Source organism: Camponotus vicinus, unplaced genomic scaffold (genome assembly GCF_025532165.1).
Source record: "Camponotus vicinus isolate PSW18456_S1 unplaced genomic scaffold, iyCamVici1.0 SCAF_4, whole genome shotgun sequence".
Classification (NCBI taxonomy): domain Eukaryota; kingdom Metazoa; phylum Arthropoda; class Insecta; order Hymenoptera; family Formicidae; genus Camponotus; species Camponotus vicinus.
The window spans coordinates 14,530,178-14,546,198 of record NW_028141976.1 but is presented as its reverse complement, the minus strand read 5'-3'; the positions used below and the strand labels follow the sequence as shown (position 1 = coordinate 14,546,198).

The following is a 16,021-nucleotide window of genomic DNA, read 5'->3' as shown; positions in this document are numbered from 1 at the left end:
TAATTGCAAATAGTGATATCGTAGTGATATCGTAATATCATTTTTTTATACAAAGATCTTTTAGCGTGAAAGCGGATGAAATCCGTAGAGAAATATGTTAAGGGAGGAATGTTTAATTTACGAATTTATCTTCTTATATTTTTAGAAGACGTTACGCCCGGAGATTTGGAAAAGTTTGGAAAACTCGTCCCTCGATCGCATTTCCTTCCCCGGCTCTTTCAAAGCTCGTTTTTTATACGGGATAATTTTAAGGGTGGCGACCGAACTGTGACTGTCGCGAGGGAAAAGTCGTCTGAAAGAAGAATCGTAGCATCGCGATTCCATTTCGGTCGCGCTACTTTTCGCGCTTCTCGCGATTTTTGTCTCGCCTCGATGGTCACCTTCCATTTTATCCATCAAAAGATATCTTCCGTCGACGCCTCGTAAAGTGGATATATATCATATCCCGCAAACATATAAGTCGTAGAATTATTTTTCATTATTTTGTAAAATATATAAATTATATGTAAAAATTATTTTTCATATTTAAAGTATGCATATAATGTGTCCAAAAAATATTCTAAATGTCCCCTACTTTTTTCCCGCATAAATTTCAATCATTTATCCACAAAATTAGCGAGAATGATCGTATTCGAAAATCTTAGCGGCGAGTCATACACCAGAAAATTATTTTTCACGTGTAAAAAATATATAAATCATATGTAAAAATTTCTTTTCATATGTAGAGTATGCATATAATGTGTCCAAAAAATATTCTAAATGTCCCATACTTTCTTTCCCGCATAAATTTCAATCATTTATCCACAAAATTAGCAAGAATTATCGTGCTCGAAAATCTTAGCGGCGAGTCATACACCAGAAAATTATTTTTCACGTGTAAAAAATATGTAAATCATATGTAAAAATTATTTTTCATATGTAGAGTATGTATATAATGTGTCCAAAAAATATTCTAAATGTCCCATACTTTCTTTCCCGCATAAATTTCAATCATTTATCCACAAAATTAGCGAGAATTATCGTATTCGAAAATCTTAGCGGCGAGTCATATACCGGAAAAAGGGGCACTTTTTACGGTAAATTAACCTCTCGATCCCCATCATTACCGCAATCTTACCGTGCTTCTCGTTTGTTCTGCACATTATTAAAATGCGGACTGTACGCTTCCTCCGGCGCGGTAAATGATCCGAGATACAAAGCAAAATAAGGCGCTTCTCTCGGAGAGTTGCATTCTTCTCCTTCGTTCGCGAGAGAGCACTGACTTTGTATCTCGAACCGTTTTACGGGGAACACATAGAGTAGAAGGCGAGTAAACTCGCTCGCGTGAGCATTTAGCGAGGAAATTGTGCCACGCTTTAATTCCCCGCCGCCCTCCTTTTTTCCGCGATGGGGCTCATTAGCGCTGCCGATTGCAGTGTCATTTCGAAACAGCGCACGCGATGAAAACGGTTGTCAAGCACGGTGAACAGTCATCAGGCTGGATAAATGGGACGGTCAGGAAAGAACGGTCATTTGGAACGGTCGGGAGGAAGAACAAGTGGAACGGGAGGAAGGGCGAGAGGCGCGTCGGCCACGAATGGCGTCGATGTGTATTGTATCATATTAATTATGAGTGACGTAAGGTGGTGATTAAACCGGTAGGAACCGGGCGATGATTTAGTCGACACGTACAAGTTTGCACGCATGTGTTTGCGTTAAGATTAAGCGCGATAACGACATTCCCGCGGCGTGATACGAATATGAAAAAGTCACGCGATCATTCATATGTGTCGCGTTATTGTTACGGTCTTTAAAGAAGAGGATTATCAAGGTCAGCATCGAAAAGCGAGATATATTTGAAAAATGATGTTTTCATTGAATTATGGAAGAACACCCCCTACAAGAAAAGCTCTCTTCATTAATTTGTATAAAATCTCAAAAATGTTAATCTCAAAAATATAGCAGCAATATATAGTTAATACAGTATTATTTTATCAGCATTGTGTGCAATTGAATTCGCTCGTACATGACGCGTACACAGATTCATGTTCATGATTTTCAATCCCCTCTCCCGGGAATGACGAATAACCATCATACATCCTTTTGAAGAGGATAATTTCAGAGGTTCGAGAGTTATGGCGAAATGAAACGGTACAGAGATTCGTGTCCCGCCCTGTGTTGTGTTGTTATCGGTCGTAATACATGCATACATACACGCGTTCGTCGATAAATTCGCATTAATTCGGATAAGAATGAAGCGGTCGTCCCAGCCATTTATCCATAAGCGCGCAATCGAGCGGGGAGTGGGAGGATAAGGTGGATCGTAATCTATGCCTCCGACGTGCGAATCGATGTTACGCCTCGTCCTTCCTGCACGAGAGGAGATCGCTTGTATAAAGGTCGAGCCGGTCAGTCGGCTTTTCCTCTCTTCCCGGATACCACCGTCACCCCTTCGTCACACCCTCCGACCCTGCTCCTTCTTTCGTGTTTCGGTGCACGAATTCCCGCCGGTTTTTCTCCGACTTTGACGAAGGAAAAGGATGTGCGCGGGACCGACTGATTCGAAGCGGAAAGTGAGTTTTCTTCCACGGGAGTCCGTTTTCCCTCTTCCATCCTTTTTTTCTTCCTCTTTCGAGAATCGTGCGAAAGTACACCGCATAGGCGCAGCATATTTCAAATTTTCCGTTCCCTTAGAGATAATTTTAATTTTTTTTTTCGTGTACAAATGAGCATTTTTAACTATATTTTTAACTATATAATTATCATTTATATTTATTTTTAATTACACTTTTTTATAACGAATATGTGTATCTATATATACTTTTATTCCTAGATATCTACATGTATATCTGTACATATATTTCTACAGATGCTTATATTTCACTGTATCTCATTTTTTTTTAATAATTATATATCTGGATTTTTTCTTTAATAATTGAAAAAATAAAATAATTTTTTCTTTAATAATTGAAAAAATAAAATAATTTTTCTTTAATAATCATATATATGTTTTTTTACACCTGATATCTAAATTTCGCAATAACTGTATTTACATGGACATTTTTTATAGTATATGTACCTATGTCGGGATAGAAGTTTCCCCAAAATTGTCTTACGATATATTGAAAATAAAGTACGCCTATGAAACGGAAACGCGAGTGTACGTCTCCAGCCGCGCCGGAGGCAGCACTCAGCCTTCGGGATAAGTTCGTTAGGGACTATCCGCCGCTGTCTTCTCTTCCAAGACACTCCCGAAGGACGAAGGGTCCTTCGGAACTTCGCGAGAAGAGACCTTGGTCCACCCATCCCACGGCCCCCCCGACCCGAGCGGGGCTCTTCCCCCTTCGCCGCCTGTCTAATTTCCAGCGCTTCGACGGCCGTTTAATTTCGAAAATTTACGAGCCCTCCGCTTCTTCTCGGTCGCGCGTGAAAGATGCGGTGCAAAGTAATGGGGCATAATTGATGCGGTTTTCAACGAGACATGGTTGTCGATGTTAATGTTAACGATGGTTAAATTTCCAATCTCTATTTCTTTTTAATTAGCCGCAAAAATTAGCACTTATATATAAAAAATGAGTTTTCTTTTTTTATTTTACAAAATAAGGAATATACATTTTAAACGATGCTGAGTATTTTATAGATAACTATAGAAAATTATCGTTTATAAGTATTTTTTATTAAATATTTTGAACGTTTCAAGATAAAATAAACCTACAATAAAATTTATATGCATCGTGTTAAAAATAAACAAGCAATTAATTTTACAAATATATAACAGAAAAATTTAAAAAATTATAATTTTCTTCCATTACTCGATAAAGTATTAATTCTGTTCTTAATAAAGAAATACAATCATACAAATAAATCATACAAATAAATCATACAAATAAAGCAATGTATCAGCCAAATCTTTTTCCAAAGATCTAAAGTCAGGCGAAATAAATACAAATGACCGCAATTAAATGGATTCCTTAACGTTCTCGATTGCTATCTTGGCCGTAAACAAATTAATCTCGATACCCCTTTTCTTCGTAGAGGTGCGTAATTTCTTTTTTTTTCTACAAAGGATAGGTCGAACGAATTAATTTAAGTGCACTGGGGCGTTTCGACTTTTTCAGGAGAAAATGCGCTCCTCGATCGACACGCGATGGCATCGATCCGCGCAGCGAGATGAATCGGTGTGTTCAGATTACTCGCATTTTACTTTCTTGCCAGGACTGCTCTCGCTCTCTGGGCCTCTCTCTCTCTCTCTCTCTCTCTCTCTCTTTCTCATTCTCTTTCGCTTTCTCTCTATCTTTCGATATAGCCGTCGCGCAGGGACGACGACTCGTCAGACAAAAAACGTGGCCGGTCGAGCGACCGGCCCTGCACCGGCTTGAAACAACTTCGCCCCTGAGATCGCGCGGCCTCGAGAATTCCGATTCCCAGGAACGTCGTGTCCAGGAAATAAGCATTAAGTTGATCGCAACGCCGAGACCGAAGATGAGTAACAAGACTTTTAGAATCATCGAACGGTATCGTACCGTAAAATTGATTCGACGGTTGCGCGATATAAAACCAATTCCAACGAAATTTTTTCCTATCTTCTTTAAAAAAAAAAAGTAAACTTACTTTTTCCCGTATTATCAACCGTATCTCCCGAGGATATTAATGAAGAAACCGGTCATAAACATATTTCGAAACCCTTGTGATTCGAAGATTGTTTACGTTCGTCTTTAATGTCCAAGGTCTATCGATCTCACAAGAATATCGTCTCGTATCTAAGTCGACATCTGTCTGCAGACAGATTAAATAACATCGATGATACGAAACGGGGAGAAGGTAAGTTTATTTTAATTAAATTTATAAAAGTAAATAAAAAGAAGGCTGTACAGGAAATACAAATAGCAATTCTTCCTCAAATAACAGCTGAACACACATACAGTATTTGAAAGCAAACTGTGCCCTAAATAAACACATTGATCTAATAATCCGAAAACATGGCCAGAATCGAGGACACGAGCCGGCAGCGAGAGGCCCGATCATGACGCTGTCGAAACGAGTTTACGAGCCGTCACTCGCCACGCACTTTCGCAATTGTTTGCGCGAAAAGTTGGCCAAGGACCCCGCGGACTTGTTCTCGTAGCCTCGACGCAATTCCAGGCCGCGTCGAGCGATAGAGAATCGTCTCGTCCCGCTAGAAAAATTCGTAGGTCGTCCAACATTTCGAGTTTTCTCTCTTTTCCTCCGCTAACGCCGCTTTTACAACCGTTCTACGCTGACGCGGTAATAAACGCGTTCGGAATCTACGTTCCTCTTAATCGACCGTTGCTTCCCAGTGCCTGTTAGCCGCATTTTCTTCCCGGCTCGCGGGATCGATCGATCGTCCCATCCGAGACAATCGACTCTCGGCGAGCGAGGATACGGACCGCCGCGATTTACGAGTCACCAGCTTAAATCTCCTTCCTCCTTCGTGCTGATCCTCCTCTTTCAGGTAGCTCCTTACTTATACGCCTGGCCCCTGCTCCGCTTTGAATCTCCGTTACGGGGAGAAATCGGGGGAGAAAAAGGGACGGGGGTAGAAGGGATAGAGCGAGAGAGCAATCCTGGGGGTTGATCGCGCTCTGTCGCCGATGCTGCACGGCTCTTGGGAAAACCCCCTTAACGATAAACCCTCTCATCGGCGACGGGCTTATCGCCTCGAATTATCCGGAAAGCCTCGCGCGCGTCTTGAGGAAGAATGTAGGGAAGAACAACCGTGAGCGCGTCGGAGAAGCGGTACAACCTGCGGAGAGAGAGATGCCGGTTCTGATATAGAACATTCTCGCCGAATCGTCTAGGGGCCGATCTATCCGGGGATTGAAACCCGGCGATTGAACGCAAGTCTGCCTGAGAGCGACACAAATTGACTGAAAAATATATATCGATGCAATCGGATAAAAAAATGATAAACTGCAATATTGCGATATTAAGGGATTGAAAAATTAATATAATTCCGCAAAGTTAAATCTGTGAATATTATAGACTGCTAAAATAAAAAACTAAAATAAATGAAATAAAAAAATAAAATAAATGACATAAAAAGAATGCACATGCATTCGAGAAACTATTATATGATTTTATAGTCTCTTTATACAATCAATGTGTGAAAATGTGTGTTTTGAAGAGTCAAATAAATTTATTAGCTACTTAAAGCATATTTAAAAAAATACGTTATATTTACATATAAGTGCGACACGTGCCTATAAAACATGCGTTCGATGTAATTGAACAGGATGTAAGGTACGCGAGAGCTCCTCGAATATATACTTCCGTCATTTACTTTAATTATAGCCCATAGTAAATCGCGTAAAAGATGGTGATCGTAAAAGTGCGCGCGACGATCGTATCGTCAATTTTCGCTCGACGCGGAGAAAGAATGATTATTATTATATTTTAGTAGGCGCTCGCGTGTGAACATCGATGATCCATAAACTCCGCGCCCGAAACCGCTCGCTTGACGCCATTTGACGCCGATATTTTGAAAAGAACCATCCTTATGTCGGTGGTATACATATATAAAGCTCACTTAGTCCACTATAGATAGCTCTAAGCCGCTCAGGGAGGAACGATAGCTACTCATCCGCAGAGATGCCGGCTTAGATATGAAACGACATTCTTGTTGTGAGGTCGACAGGTCGTTTTCCGTCAAAGTTGATCGTTTAGTGGACAATTCTCGAGCCATAACACTGCTCAAAAAATTTTTTTAACGATTAGATTTTACGACGGTTTCATCGTCGATACTCGAGAGATTCGGTCGATAATATGGGAAAAATGCTTCAGACAATTTATTGAGAATTGTGGAAAGCCGGCTGTCGTTTAAACACTCATTTAAAATATGGCCAGGTAGCTATAAAAGTGATGTTTTTGTGACTTTGATATATAGCGCTAATATTCAGGCTGGAATTGACTTTTCTTTAAGAAAAGATGGAATTATTGAAAAATGGAATGATTGAAAAATAAACTTGAATTGGGGAAGTCTTGAAAATAATAATTTCGTTTATTTATATTTTTAATTTGCATCATTAAATGATATTATAGACACCATACGAAATAATTCTCATACTTCTAATGATTCGAAAAAACATCCGATTGCCGCTATTCTACAATGTTTCAAATCGCAGCCAAGAATAATTGTACTGCTCGGTGATCATTCTTGTTTTCTGATTATCGCGAATTCGTTCGTCCATTTCTTGCGTCGGTTGGGGTAGAAGGGCACACTTGGACAATTTATCGCCGATAATAACGCAGCCAGCAGTCGCTCGTGCTCGTCAAAACTTTCTTACCCGATGGGCATACATATATCACGACCTGGCACACGGCTTAGGTCCCGCTGTCTCGTCCCGTGCCGTCCCGGGGGCGGCCAAGTTTTCCGTTTAATAAGTCGCTGCAATTTTTCACCCTTCTTCAAGAGAGGAGGGCCCCCAGCGCGTCCTTTCAGGGGTCGGTCTCTCCTCTCGAGAGGGAAAGTGAGAGACGAGGACTCCCCTCTCATCTACGAATCGAGGGAAGAAGAAGGGTCGACTTTTCCTGTCAAACTCGCGTTAAACTCGTCCTCGTGTATTACGTTCCGCGCGGCAGCGATTACGACTTTAGTCGTGATAATTCGATAATAATGCTAAATTCGCATCGATCGGCTGAGAAAAGAAAACTTTTGGCAGTCTTTCTCTTTGGAATGGAGATTTCGGAATGGATGCCGTTTCTTACGGAAGGCCAGTCGGAAGCCAGCATGCAGTGCACGCGAATATCTCCACCGGCACTTATTTGGTCAGCGAGCGACCTTTCAGGAATCTTCCCTAGCAATCGGCATTGCATCCATCGAGCGAGATGGCAATTTAAATTAAAAATGTGTGTGTATAAAATTTAAATTAAAAATGTGTATATAACATTTAAATTAAAAACATCGCTCTAGAATCATTGTGTTAAAAAGCGGCATTAGGTGTGAGGTCCGAAAGCTCAGTGATCTTAACTAGAGCAGTTGCCCGGAAAGTGAAAGATTCGGGTTCGATTCCCGATCCAGCCACTTGCACCTCACATATTTTTCTAGTCTGCTTTTTAACGCAGTGATATGCGACTCCAGAGCGATGTTGGTATCTTGCACGATGGATGCAATGCCGATTGCCATGGAGGATTCTTGAAAAGGTCGCTGGCTGACCAAATAAGGTGATATATTTTTGGCTGGTACTGTAATTCAAGCAAGATTTTATAATACTAACTAAGCAATTTTTATTTTTTATTCTGTGCAGATCATCAGATTTGAGCCTAGAAATGTACATATAAGTAATCGAGAAAAATTTTTTAATCCGAATAATACTTAAAGACTTGAATTGTTATGAATACTTAATTAAAAATTCTAACAAAGTAATAATTTTTAAGTATTAATGATAGAAATGATTAAAGAAAAATTGTTAAATTGAGAATTTATTATTAAATTGAGAATATTGGATCACAAATTTAATATTAATTATTGTATTTCTATTGTTTTAATCTTTATTAAATATACTTGAAAGGCAAGTTATCGAAAAATTCAAGCTGAAAATTTAATAACAGATATATAAATTTAAGACCAAATTTTAAAAATGTTACATTATCGATTTTAAGGGCGTTTATATTGTAATTTTAATTTTTAATGGCCTTAATTATCCATGGTATAAATAAAAATATTAATGTCTTTGACGAGAATTTCTTCACCTATTAGAAAATAATATTATTAAATCAATACACACACACACACACACACACAAAGCAGGCATGTTAGGCAGATTTAGATAGTTTAGCAATATTTGTATTTATACAATCATATATGTCTTTATCTTCCGATTCAAACTTGCCGTGCACCTTCCATTAGTACATCCAATGATCTTTTAGATATGCCTACTCTTAGTCCTGAAACTGCCAATGTTATTGCTTCACTAAGCGCCAAGTAAATAGTTGAATCATTGGTTTCTTGACGGCCAACCGGAATTGAACTTTTTGGATTGGGCTCTTTCGTTTGTTTTTGCCGCGTGTAAATTATTACTAAAATATATATCACGCGTATGAAACATACGGTTCTAAATTAGAACTTATTCTGAAATCTGTAATCTAAATTAAAAATCTTTCTGTATTCTTTAATTCAATTAAAGATATTTTTAATAAATATATGAAATCATTGAACAGTTTTGAAAAATCCATGATACAGAAAATTATACATAGATTTCTTGTTCACGACTTTGAATTTTTTATGGAGTAAAATTGGATTTCGCATTTTATGAAACGCGTCAATTTCAATGACTAAAATCTTTTTTAAAATATATTGTCATTTTCGACATTCATTTTTTATCGAATTTAAAAGCTATACTTGGGCACTTTATTATCAATATCAGTTCGGACTTTGGACATTTTTCTACCGGAGAAAATCGACATCGAGTTTGGATTTTTTTCATCGGAAGAAAGCGATATCGGGAAACAGAGTTGTTAATGGAATCGAAGCGAACTGAAACCTTTGTGGAAATGTCGAGCCCTCTCGACGTTTATATTTAATGGTTTTAGGACTTTGATAACATTCAGAGCACGTCACGAGATTTTCTTTTCTTTACCTTTTTAGATCGCACAACAAGAAGGATATTGTTATACGAATACATGAAAAAATTCATGTTTAATTCATCTGTATCAAAAGACTGGTGACTTTGCGTCTTACAATATTTCTCATTTGAATTCATGCAAAATAGGAATATTGCAATCGAAGATAAATGAATCAATTATAATAACTTAAAAAAAAATGAAACAATACAACGTATACAATCTTCAATTTATATTTTTTCCTCCACAAAAAGTTACAAAATATAATTTTTATCCGATTTACGGAATACATACTTTAGCATTTTATATATATTTTTGAAAATGTATACAGTTGTAATATCGCTTTTCCGTATTTTCAGTTTTTCGGAATTTCCTTTGGTTTGTCTCTGAAACGACTTCAAACGACAGCTGTGTACTTTTGTGATGAATCGGATCTATGCAAAGTCGGAAAAATTCAATTGCGCACGTACCACAATAACGCAGCTCGCCAAGTAAAAGGTATCACGGGGCCATTATAACGCTCTACCTAAAGCAAAGGGTTAATATAGTTTCGGCGCGTCGAAATTTCATTGGTCCGTCTAGACTCTCACATTGCAGCTCTTTGTTCTGCAAAATCGTTCAAACGAGAACCCATCGAAATTCGGCAAACCTTTGCAAACGCCGGGCAAAATACAACAAACGGTACAAAAGCCCGGCGAACGTTTAAGAGAGAAAGAAAATTTATTCATACTTTGGAGAAGTTTATTCAAGTTTATCCTTGCAGCAAATATGCAAAGAGAAACAGAAATATTACTTTCGAGCTTTCACAGAGAAAAATGTATACTGTATTCAAGTAAATATTATTTATTTTAAATATATCATAAGTTTGTATATCCGCAAATATATCACAAGTTCATCACAAGTTCATCACAATTAGATTTAATTGAATATATTCTGAATTTTAGTAAGTGCAGTATTTTAGTTAAGAATATTAAATTAAAACCAAAATTTAGTTTGCTTACAACATTAGAGTTGGCGTAAACTAAATTTGATTTTTCATATATTTGATATATACAACTTTACAATATTCTTGAAGAGAAAATAAATTCTTCTTTTGAGTACATGATAATGAGATTTTCTAACACTTGTGATGAGTATATTTTAAGATTATTATCAAGAATATATTCTTTGTCGAAGAAAAATTAATACTTAAAAAAATAAATTATTACTTAAAAAAAGAAAAATAAACTGAGTAATCGCTTTTCTTGGCAGTAGAATGATATTTTTCTCTGTGTTATTAAACCATATTTGCATCTTTGATTCGCGAAAATTAATTTTCAATTATACGGTATTTTTTATGTTTAGAAGTGACATAGAGACTAAATGAGCAATCTGTTACTGAAATATTTATCTAGACCATCATGTACATTAATTTAATAGACATTGATTCAGCGGTCGTTGGTCGGTGATCAATCATTGCTTCATTTACTCTACATACGGGATGGACGGAGAGATAGGAAACTGGCCGCGCCGGTCGAAATCAATCATGTTCGAGACGGCATAAAGATAAGCAGACGGGATAAAGATGGAGATCGTATAGAACGGTGACCGCTAACAAGTGTAAGAGCGATTGCGAGTCTTGCGAATGACTCCCGGTAAACAACGGTGAGTCACAAGATGTATAAAAAAACACAAAGATCCGGAAAAAGGAATGTGCGTGCGTGCGAATCGATCCGCTCGCGCGAAAGACAGACGGATGAGACGGACGGGGTCGCACAGAGAGGGATGGGACCCGATGCTAAATTAAAGGGCGACGCGCGGCGGACGCGAAGGCGGATGTGCTTCGAGAGTAAAACAGGAGGCAGGGTGGCGGGAAGGGTAGAGGTGGCTGGCTCTCTGCGTTAGGTAGGTACGTAGGTAGGTGAGAGAAAGATGCGAGGGTTAGCCTGCGGATCAAAGCGCGTGGCTCTGTTCTCGGCTGACGGGAATAGAGATGGAAAGCGAGATTCTCGGTGAATTTCAATGCGTTGCGCGATTCGTGCTCGGAAAGCCATTTTCGGGATCCGTGGAGGTGAGCGATGGGGATCGGCGCAAGGGATCGAGGTCGACGACGAGCTCGACGAACTGGCGAAAAGTCGCAAAGCTAGTCATCGCGAGTGTTTTTTATCCTTTATGTATTCTGCTTAAATTCGCTTTGAACCATCTTTGCAAAATTCACGCTATCGAATCTATTTTTTTAATCTATAATTTTAGGTAATAAAAATCGATATTAAATGTAATCGACTTGCACATGTCAACTGCTTCATAACTTTTATAATGAAAAGATCTGTAAATAGATTTATTAATGCTACAAATTACTATTGTTACGCATATTTTCTAATTAAATACCATCATTTATTTTTTTAAGTGTTGAATAAAAATATTTCTGGCAAGTTTAAAAAAACATTTAACGAACATGATCTTAAAAGTTTAAGCTATATTGCATATAGTGAGAAATCGTGATATGCAAATTACTTGTTTTTTTTCGCATCGCGTACGCGTAATGAAATTTGGAGGCTTAATTCGATATATCCACGCTTGGTATTTAAATTTACTCCGGCATTTATTACGTGCATTAACATGGACGATGGTTGATGCAAAGTGTTGGTGCAGAGAACTGTGGAGGTACATATTGCGTTATAGCGGGGAGGAAGAAAGAGAGAGAAAGACAATCGTGGCTAATAGCGGTATCTAATTACCGGAGATGTTGCTGTCGATTAATTCAAGCGGAAGGTACTCGACGGTATCGTTAAACCTTTTTTACCGTCCTTCTCGAGTAAACGTCTTTTCTCGAGTAAACTACCAAACTGCCTACAAGTTTAAGTGAACATGATAAGATAATTAACCAAAAGTTTATAAGATGGTAAATTATTATTCATATCATTCATATTAAAAACGTATAAAAACTGTTTTCTTTTATCGCGAATTATTCATCGTTTAAAGAGATTTTTAAAAGACTAATAATTTTTTAAAAACTTTATCTCTAGATTACCGCTCCCGTCTTTATTAATTTAATAAATTAAGTGTAAAAAAATTCCAGATTGTGCCCTTATTCGATTACATTTATCTCTAATTTGTTTATTTTTAAATTTCAAATTAACTTATCCAAGATCGATTATTTCATCGCGAATTCTCGTGGATCGCGATGATGTTCGCGATCATTTTCCAAATCCGAGTGTTATATCACGAGCGGCTCTGCCAGGCAGTTTCTTAAGGTGGCTCGGCACCGAATCACACGCAAACCTCCCCTTCCCCCCGTCCGATTTACCATAAGAATGGTCCCCATTATCCCGTAGATCCGCGCCGGGAGATATTCCAAGTCGAGAATGGCCGGGAGCCGGGGCTAAGGGGCTGGTGACAGATGCTCTGTATGCAAATTTCCGCGAGCACCACCCGTGAAAACCCCATAACACGCCATCTTTCGGCCGATCCTGCTCACTCCCTCCTCCCCTGTTTATCCACCTGCACCCTCTCTTTACCGCTTCTTCACCGTCACCGTTTCACGATGTTGGCCGAGACGGCCTCTCGCCTCCTCGTGATAAAGACTTTTCTCTCCTCCCCGGGTGTCTTTTCTTCTTCCCTCCTCTTCTCGAAGGATTCACCGGGAACAAAGAAAGGGAGAAGCGTATCACCCGGGAAGTGAGAAAGGCGTTAATTGAAAGGAGCCGGGGGAAGCGCAAGCGGACCCAGTAAAATCTCATCGTGGCAAGAGAACGTCTATCGCCAATTTTCTCGATCCCATTGAAGGCGGAAATATCCTTTCCTTTCGATTGATTGACTGACCTACAATGTATTCCAAGATCGCATGGTATTGAGCTGCGATTTTCTTGACACAATTTTGTAGATTTTTTAAAACTAAGCAAAAAAATATTTTGTTCCCATAAACCACACTGCAATTTTCATCACATTTCATAGAGACGCGTCTTGATATTTTTTTAAAGTTTTAAATGCACGATAAAAACTAGCATAAAAAATTTTCTTAATATATATATTAATATAAATTTTTTTAATATATATTTTAAAATGTAATCATAAAATGTTGAAATACAATTGATATACTTTTTACGAAATATATATGTGATATATTAATACATACATATGTCTCGAAATTTGTCATCGTGAATACTGCTGCACCATTGCATAGGAAATTGCAATTAGCGCACGCTCGGTTAGGCTAATCAAGCGACGTCGCGTAATAAGAAATTGTTACGGCTGCGACGTCGACGACGATAACAACGACAGGTGCTATTAACGAGCGTTTGACTGAAGTTTGGGGCTAAACCGACCGCTAATTAAATTAATTTCAAGATACGTCTCGTCCCTTCATCCTTCCCTTGCTTAGAACGTTGCGGTGAGAAGGGGTGAAAGAACGCACGATCTCGATTTCCCACTCGTTGATCGATGAAAAAATAATATATGTAATGCAAATATTTAAATGTTTCGAATGTCTGAAAATTAATTCTTCACGAAACTGTTCTACTTTAAGAGAATTTAGAAGTATTTCTATTTTAAAAATCTAAAGATTAAAGTATGTATTTGAATAATAAGGACATATTATGGAGGAAAAGGACTTTATTTTTTTTAAATAATGATTCTCGATACCCAGCTCAACATTTGAAGTAAATTGAAATAAGACATATAAATACAGAATTTTATATAAGATTGTCTCCCGAATTTTACGGCGCATTTATATTCGAGATAAATTGTTGAAATATTAACTTAGTATAATTTAAGAGATTGTGTATATACTTTTTACGCACAGTTGATACTCGCAAAGCACACAAACAACCGGCAGCACATAAATCCGCGCAAAAACAAGGTGCGATATTTATTTAGTCACTATATCTTGTCATCGGGTGTGTCGCACGTGGCGACATTAGAGTGCAAACAATCGGTGTAGCGGTGTATTCTTGCTTGTATTCGACGTGCATTCCATGCACGAAAGGCGCTTTCGAGTAAAGTGAGGGTTGTCCGATTTATTTTGCAAACGACGCTTCTTCTTCGTCATGACTTTGCGAGCATTTCAACGTTTTTATTGAAAAAGCTTCGCGCGATTGCATGAAGCTACGATTGTCTAAGAAGCAGCTGACTGGCGCAGGCATAAGAGAAGAGACACAAGGAGCAAAGGAGGAGAGGGTGAGTCGAGCCTTCGAGAGAAAGCCGGTAAGAAAGGATGGCTGCGAAATGGTCTCTCGACTTAATACAACGAGAGAGGCAGGGAGGAAGAAAGAGCAATGTCGGGGATGAAATTTCATCGCGGGAATTCAATTAAAAATAATATGCCAGGGGGAGGCTTTCGGCCGTGGAAAAAAAGGGCAGTCAACGTTGATGGATAGATAAGCAAATGCGCGAATGGACGGATGGATTTAGCATCGACGTTTAACGTCCACGACGTTAAACAACCGGCGGATAATCAAGCAACGGAATGACGTGTCGAGTTAAAAGCGCGCTTTTAACGTTTCCCGAGTGCAACGCAGTGAATCGAACCACTCGAATCGAGTTGCATTCGACGCGATGACATTTCAAGAATGTAAACTTCATTCACATCGTACAACACGTGTAATTATCCGTCAATTTTTTTCCCGCGTTATAATATTATTTTTATGTACGTAACATAATTCTAAATTGGTGCATTTTTCAGATTCGAATGGTGTCTTACACAGAGAAAAATATCATTCTACTGCCAAGAAGAGCGATTACTCAGTTTATTTTTCTTTTTTTAAGTAATAGTTTTCTTCAACAAAGAGAATATATTCTTGATAAGTCTTAAAATATACTCATCACAAGTGTTAGAAAATCTCATTATCATGTACTCAAAAGAAGAATTTATTTTCTCTTCAAGAATATTGTAAAGTTGTATCAAAGAAAAATCAAACTTACTTTAGACCAACTCTATGTAAGCAAACCAAATTTTGGTTTTAATTTAATATTATTGACTAAAATACTACACTTACTAAAATTTAGAATATATTTAATTAAATTTAATGCTTGTGGTGAACTTATTTGTGGATATACTTAACTTATGATATACTTAAAATAAATAATATTTACTTGAATACAGTGTACATTTTTTTCTGTGTACAGAGCCAACTAGTTCTTGGAGAAAAAATTAAAAATCTAATTGTCTGTCATCCGAGTACACAAAGAAAAATATCATTCTACTGCCAAGAAAAGCGATTACTCAATTTATTTTTCGTTTTTTAAGTAATAATTTTCTTCGACAAAAAATATATTCTTGATAATAATCTTAAAATATACTCATCACAAGTGTTAGAAAATCTCATTATCATGTACTCGAAAGAAGAATTTATTTTCTCTTCAAGAATATTATAAAGTTGTATCAAAGAAAAATCAAACTTACTTTACGTCAATTCTATGTAGTAAGCAAATCAAATTTTTGTTTTAATTTAATATCCTAGACTAAAATACTGCACTTACTAAAATT

At 37.8% G+C, this 16,021-nt stretch overlaps 2 protein-coding genes across 2 annotated transcripts in view; both read left to right on the top strand.

Annotated features, from left to right (window-relative positions):
• LOC145970171 (uncharacterized) overlaps positions 1–10,447 on the top strand; it is a 61,098-nt gene extending 50,651 nt beyond the window's left edge. The window contains exons 4-5 of the mRNA XM_083096701.1: positions 9,918–10,056; positions 10,156–10,447. Of these exons, the coding sequence (XP_082952827.1) occupies positions 9,918–10,056; positions 10,156–10,394 (378 nt within the window). The 3' untranslated portion in view covers positions 10,395–10,447. The remainder of the gene's footprint in view (positions 1–9,917; positions 10,057–10,155) is intronic.
• Positions 10,448–11,006: 559 nt separating this feature from the next.
• The window catches only part of LOC145970169 (uncharacterized), an 80,965-nt gene continuing 75,950 nt past the window's right edge, over positions 11,007–16,021 (top strand). The window contains exon 1 of the mRNA XM_083096698.1: positions 11,007–11,202. Within this exon, the coding sequence (XP_082952824.1) occupies positions 11,183–11,202 (20 nt within the window). The 5' untranslated portion in view covers positions 11,007–11,182. The remainder of the gene's footprint in view (positions 11,203–16,021) is intronic.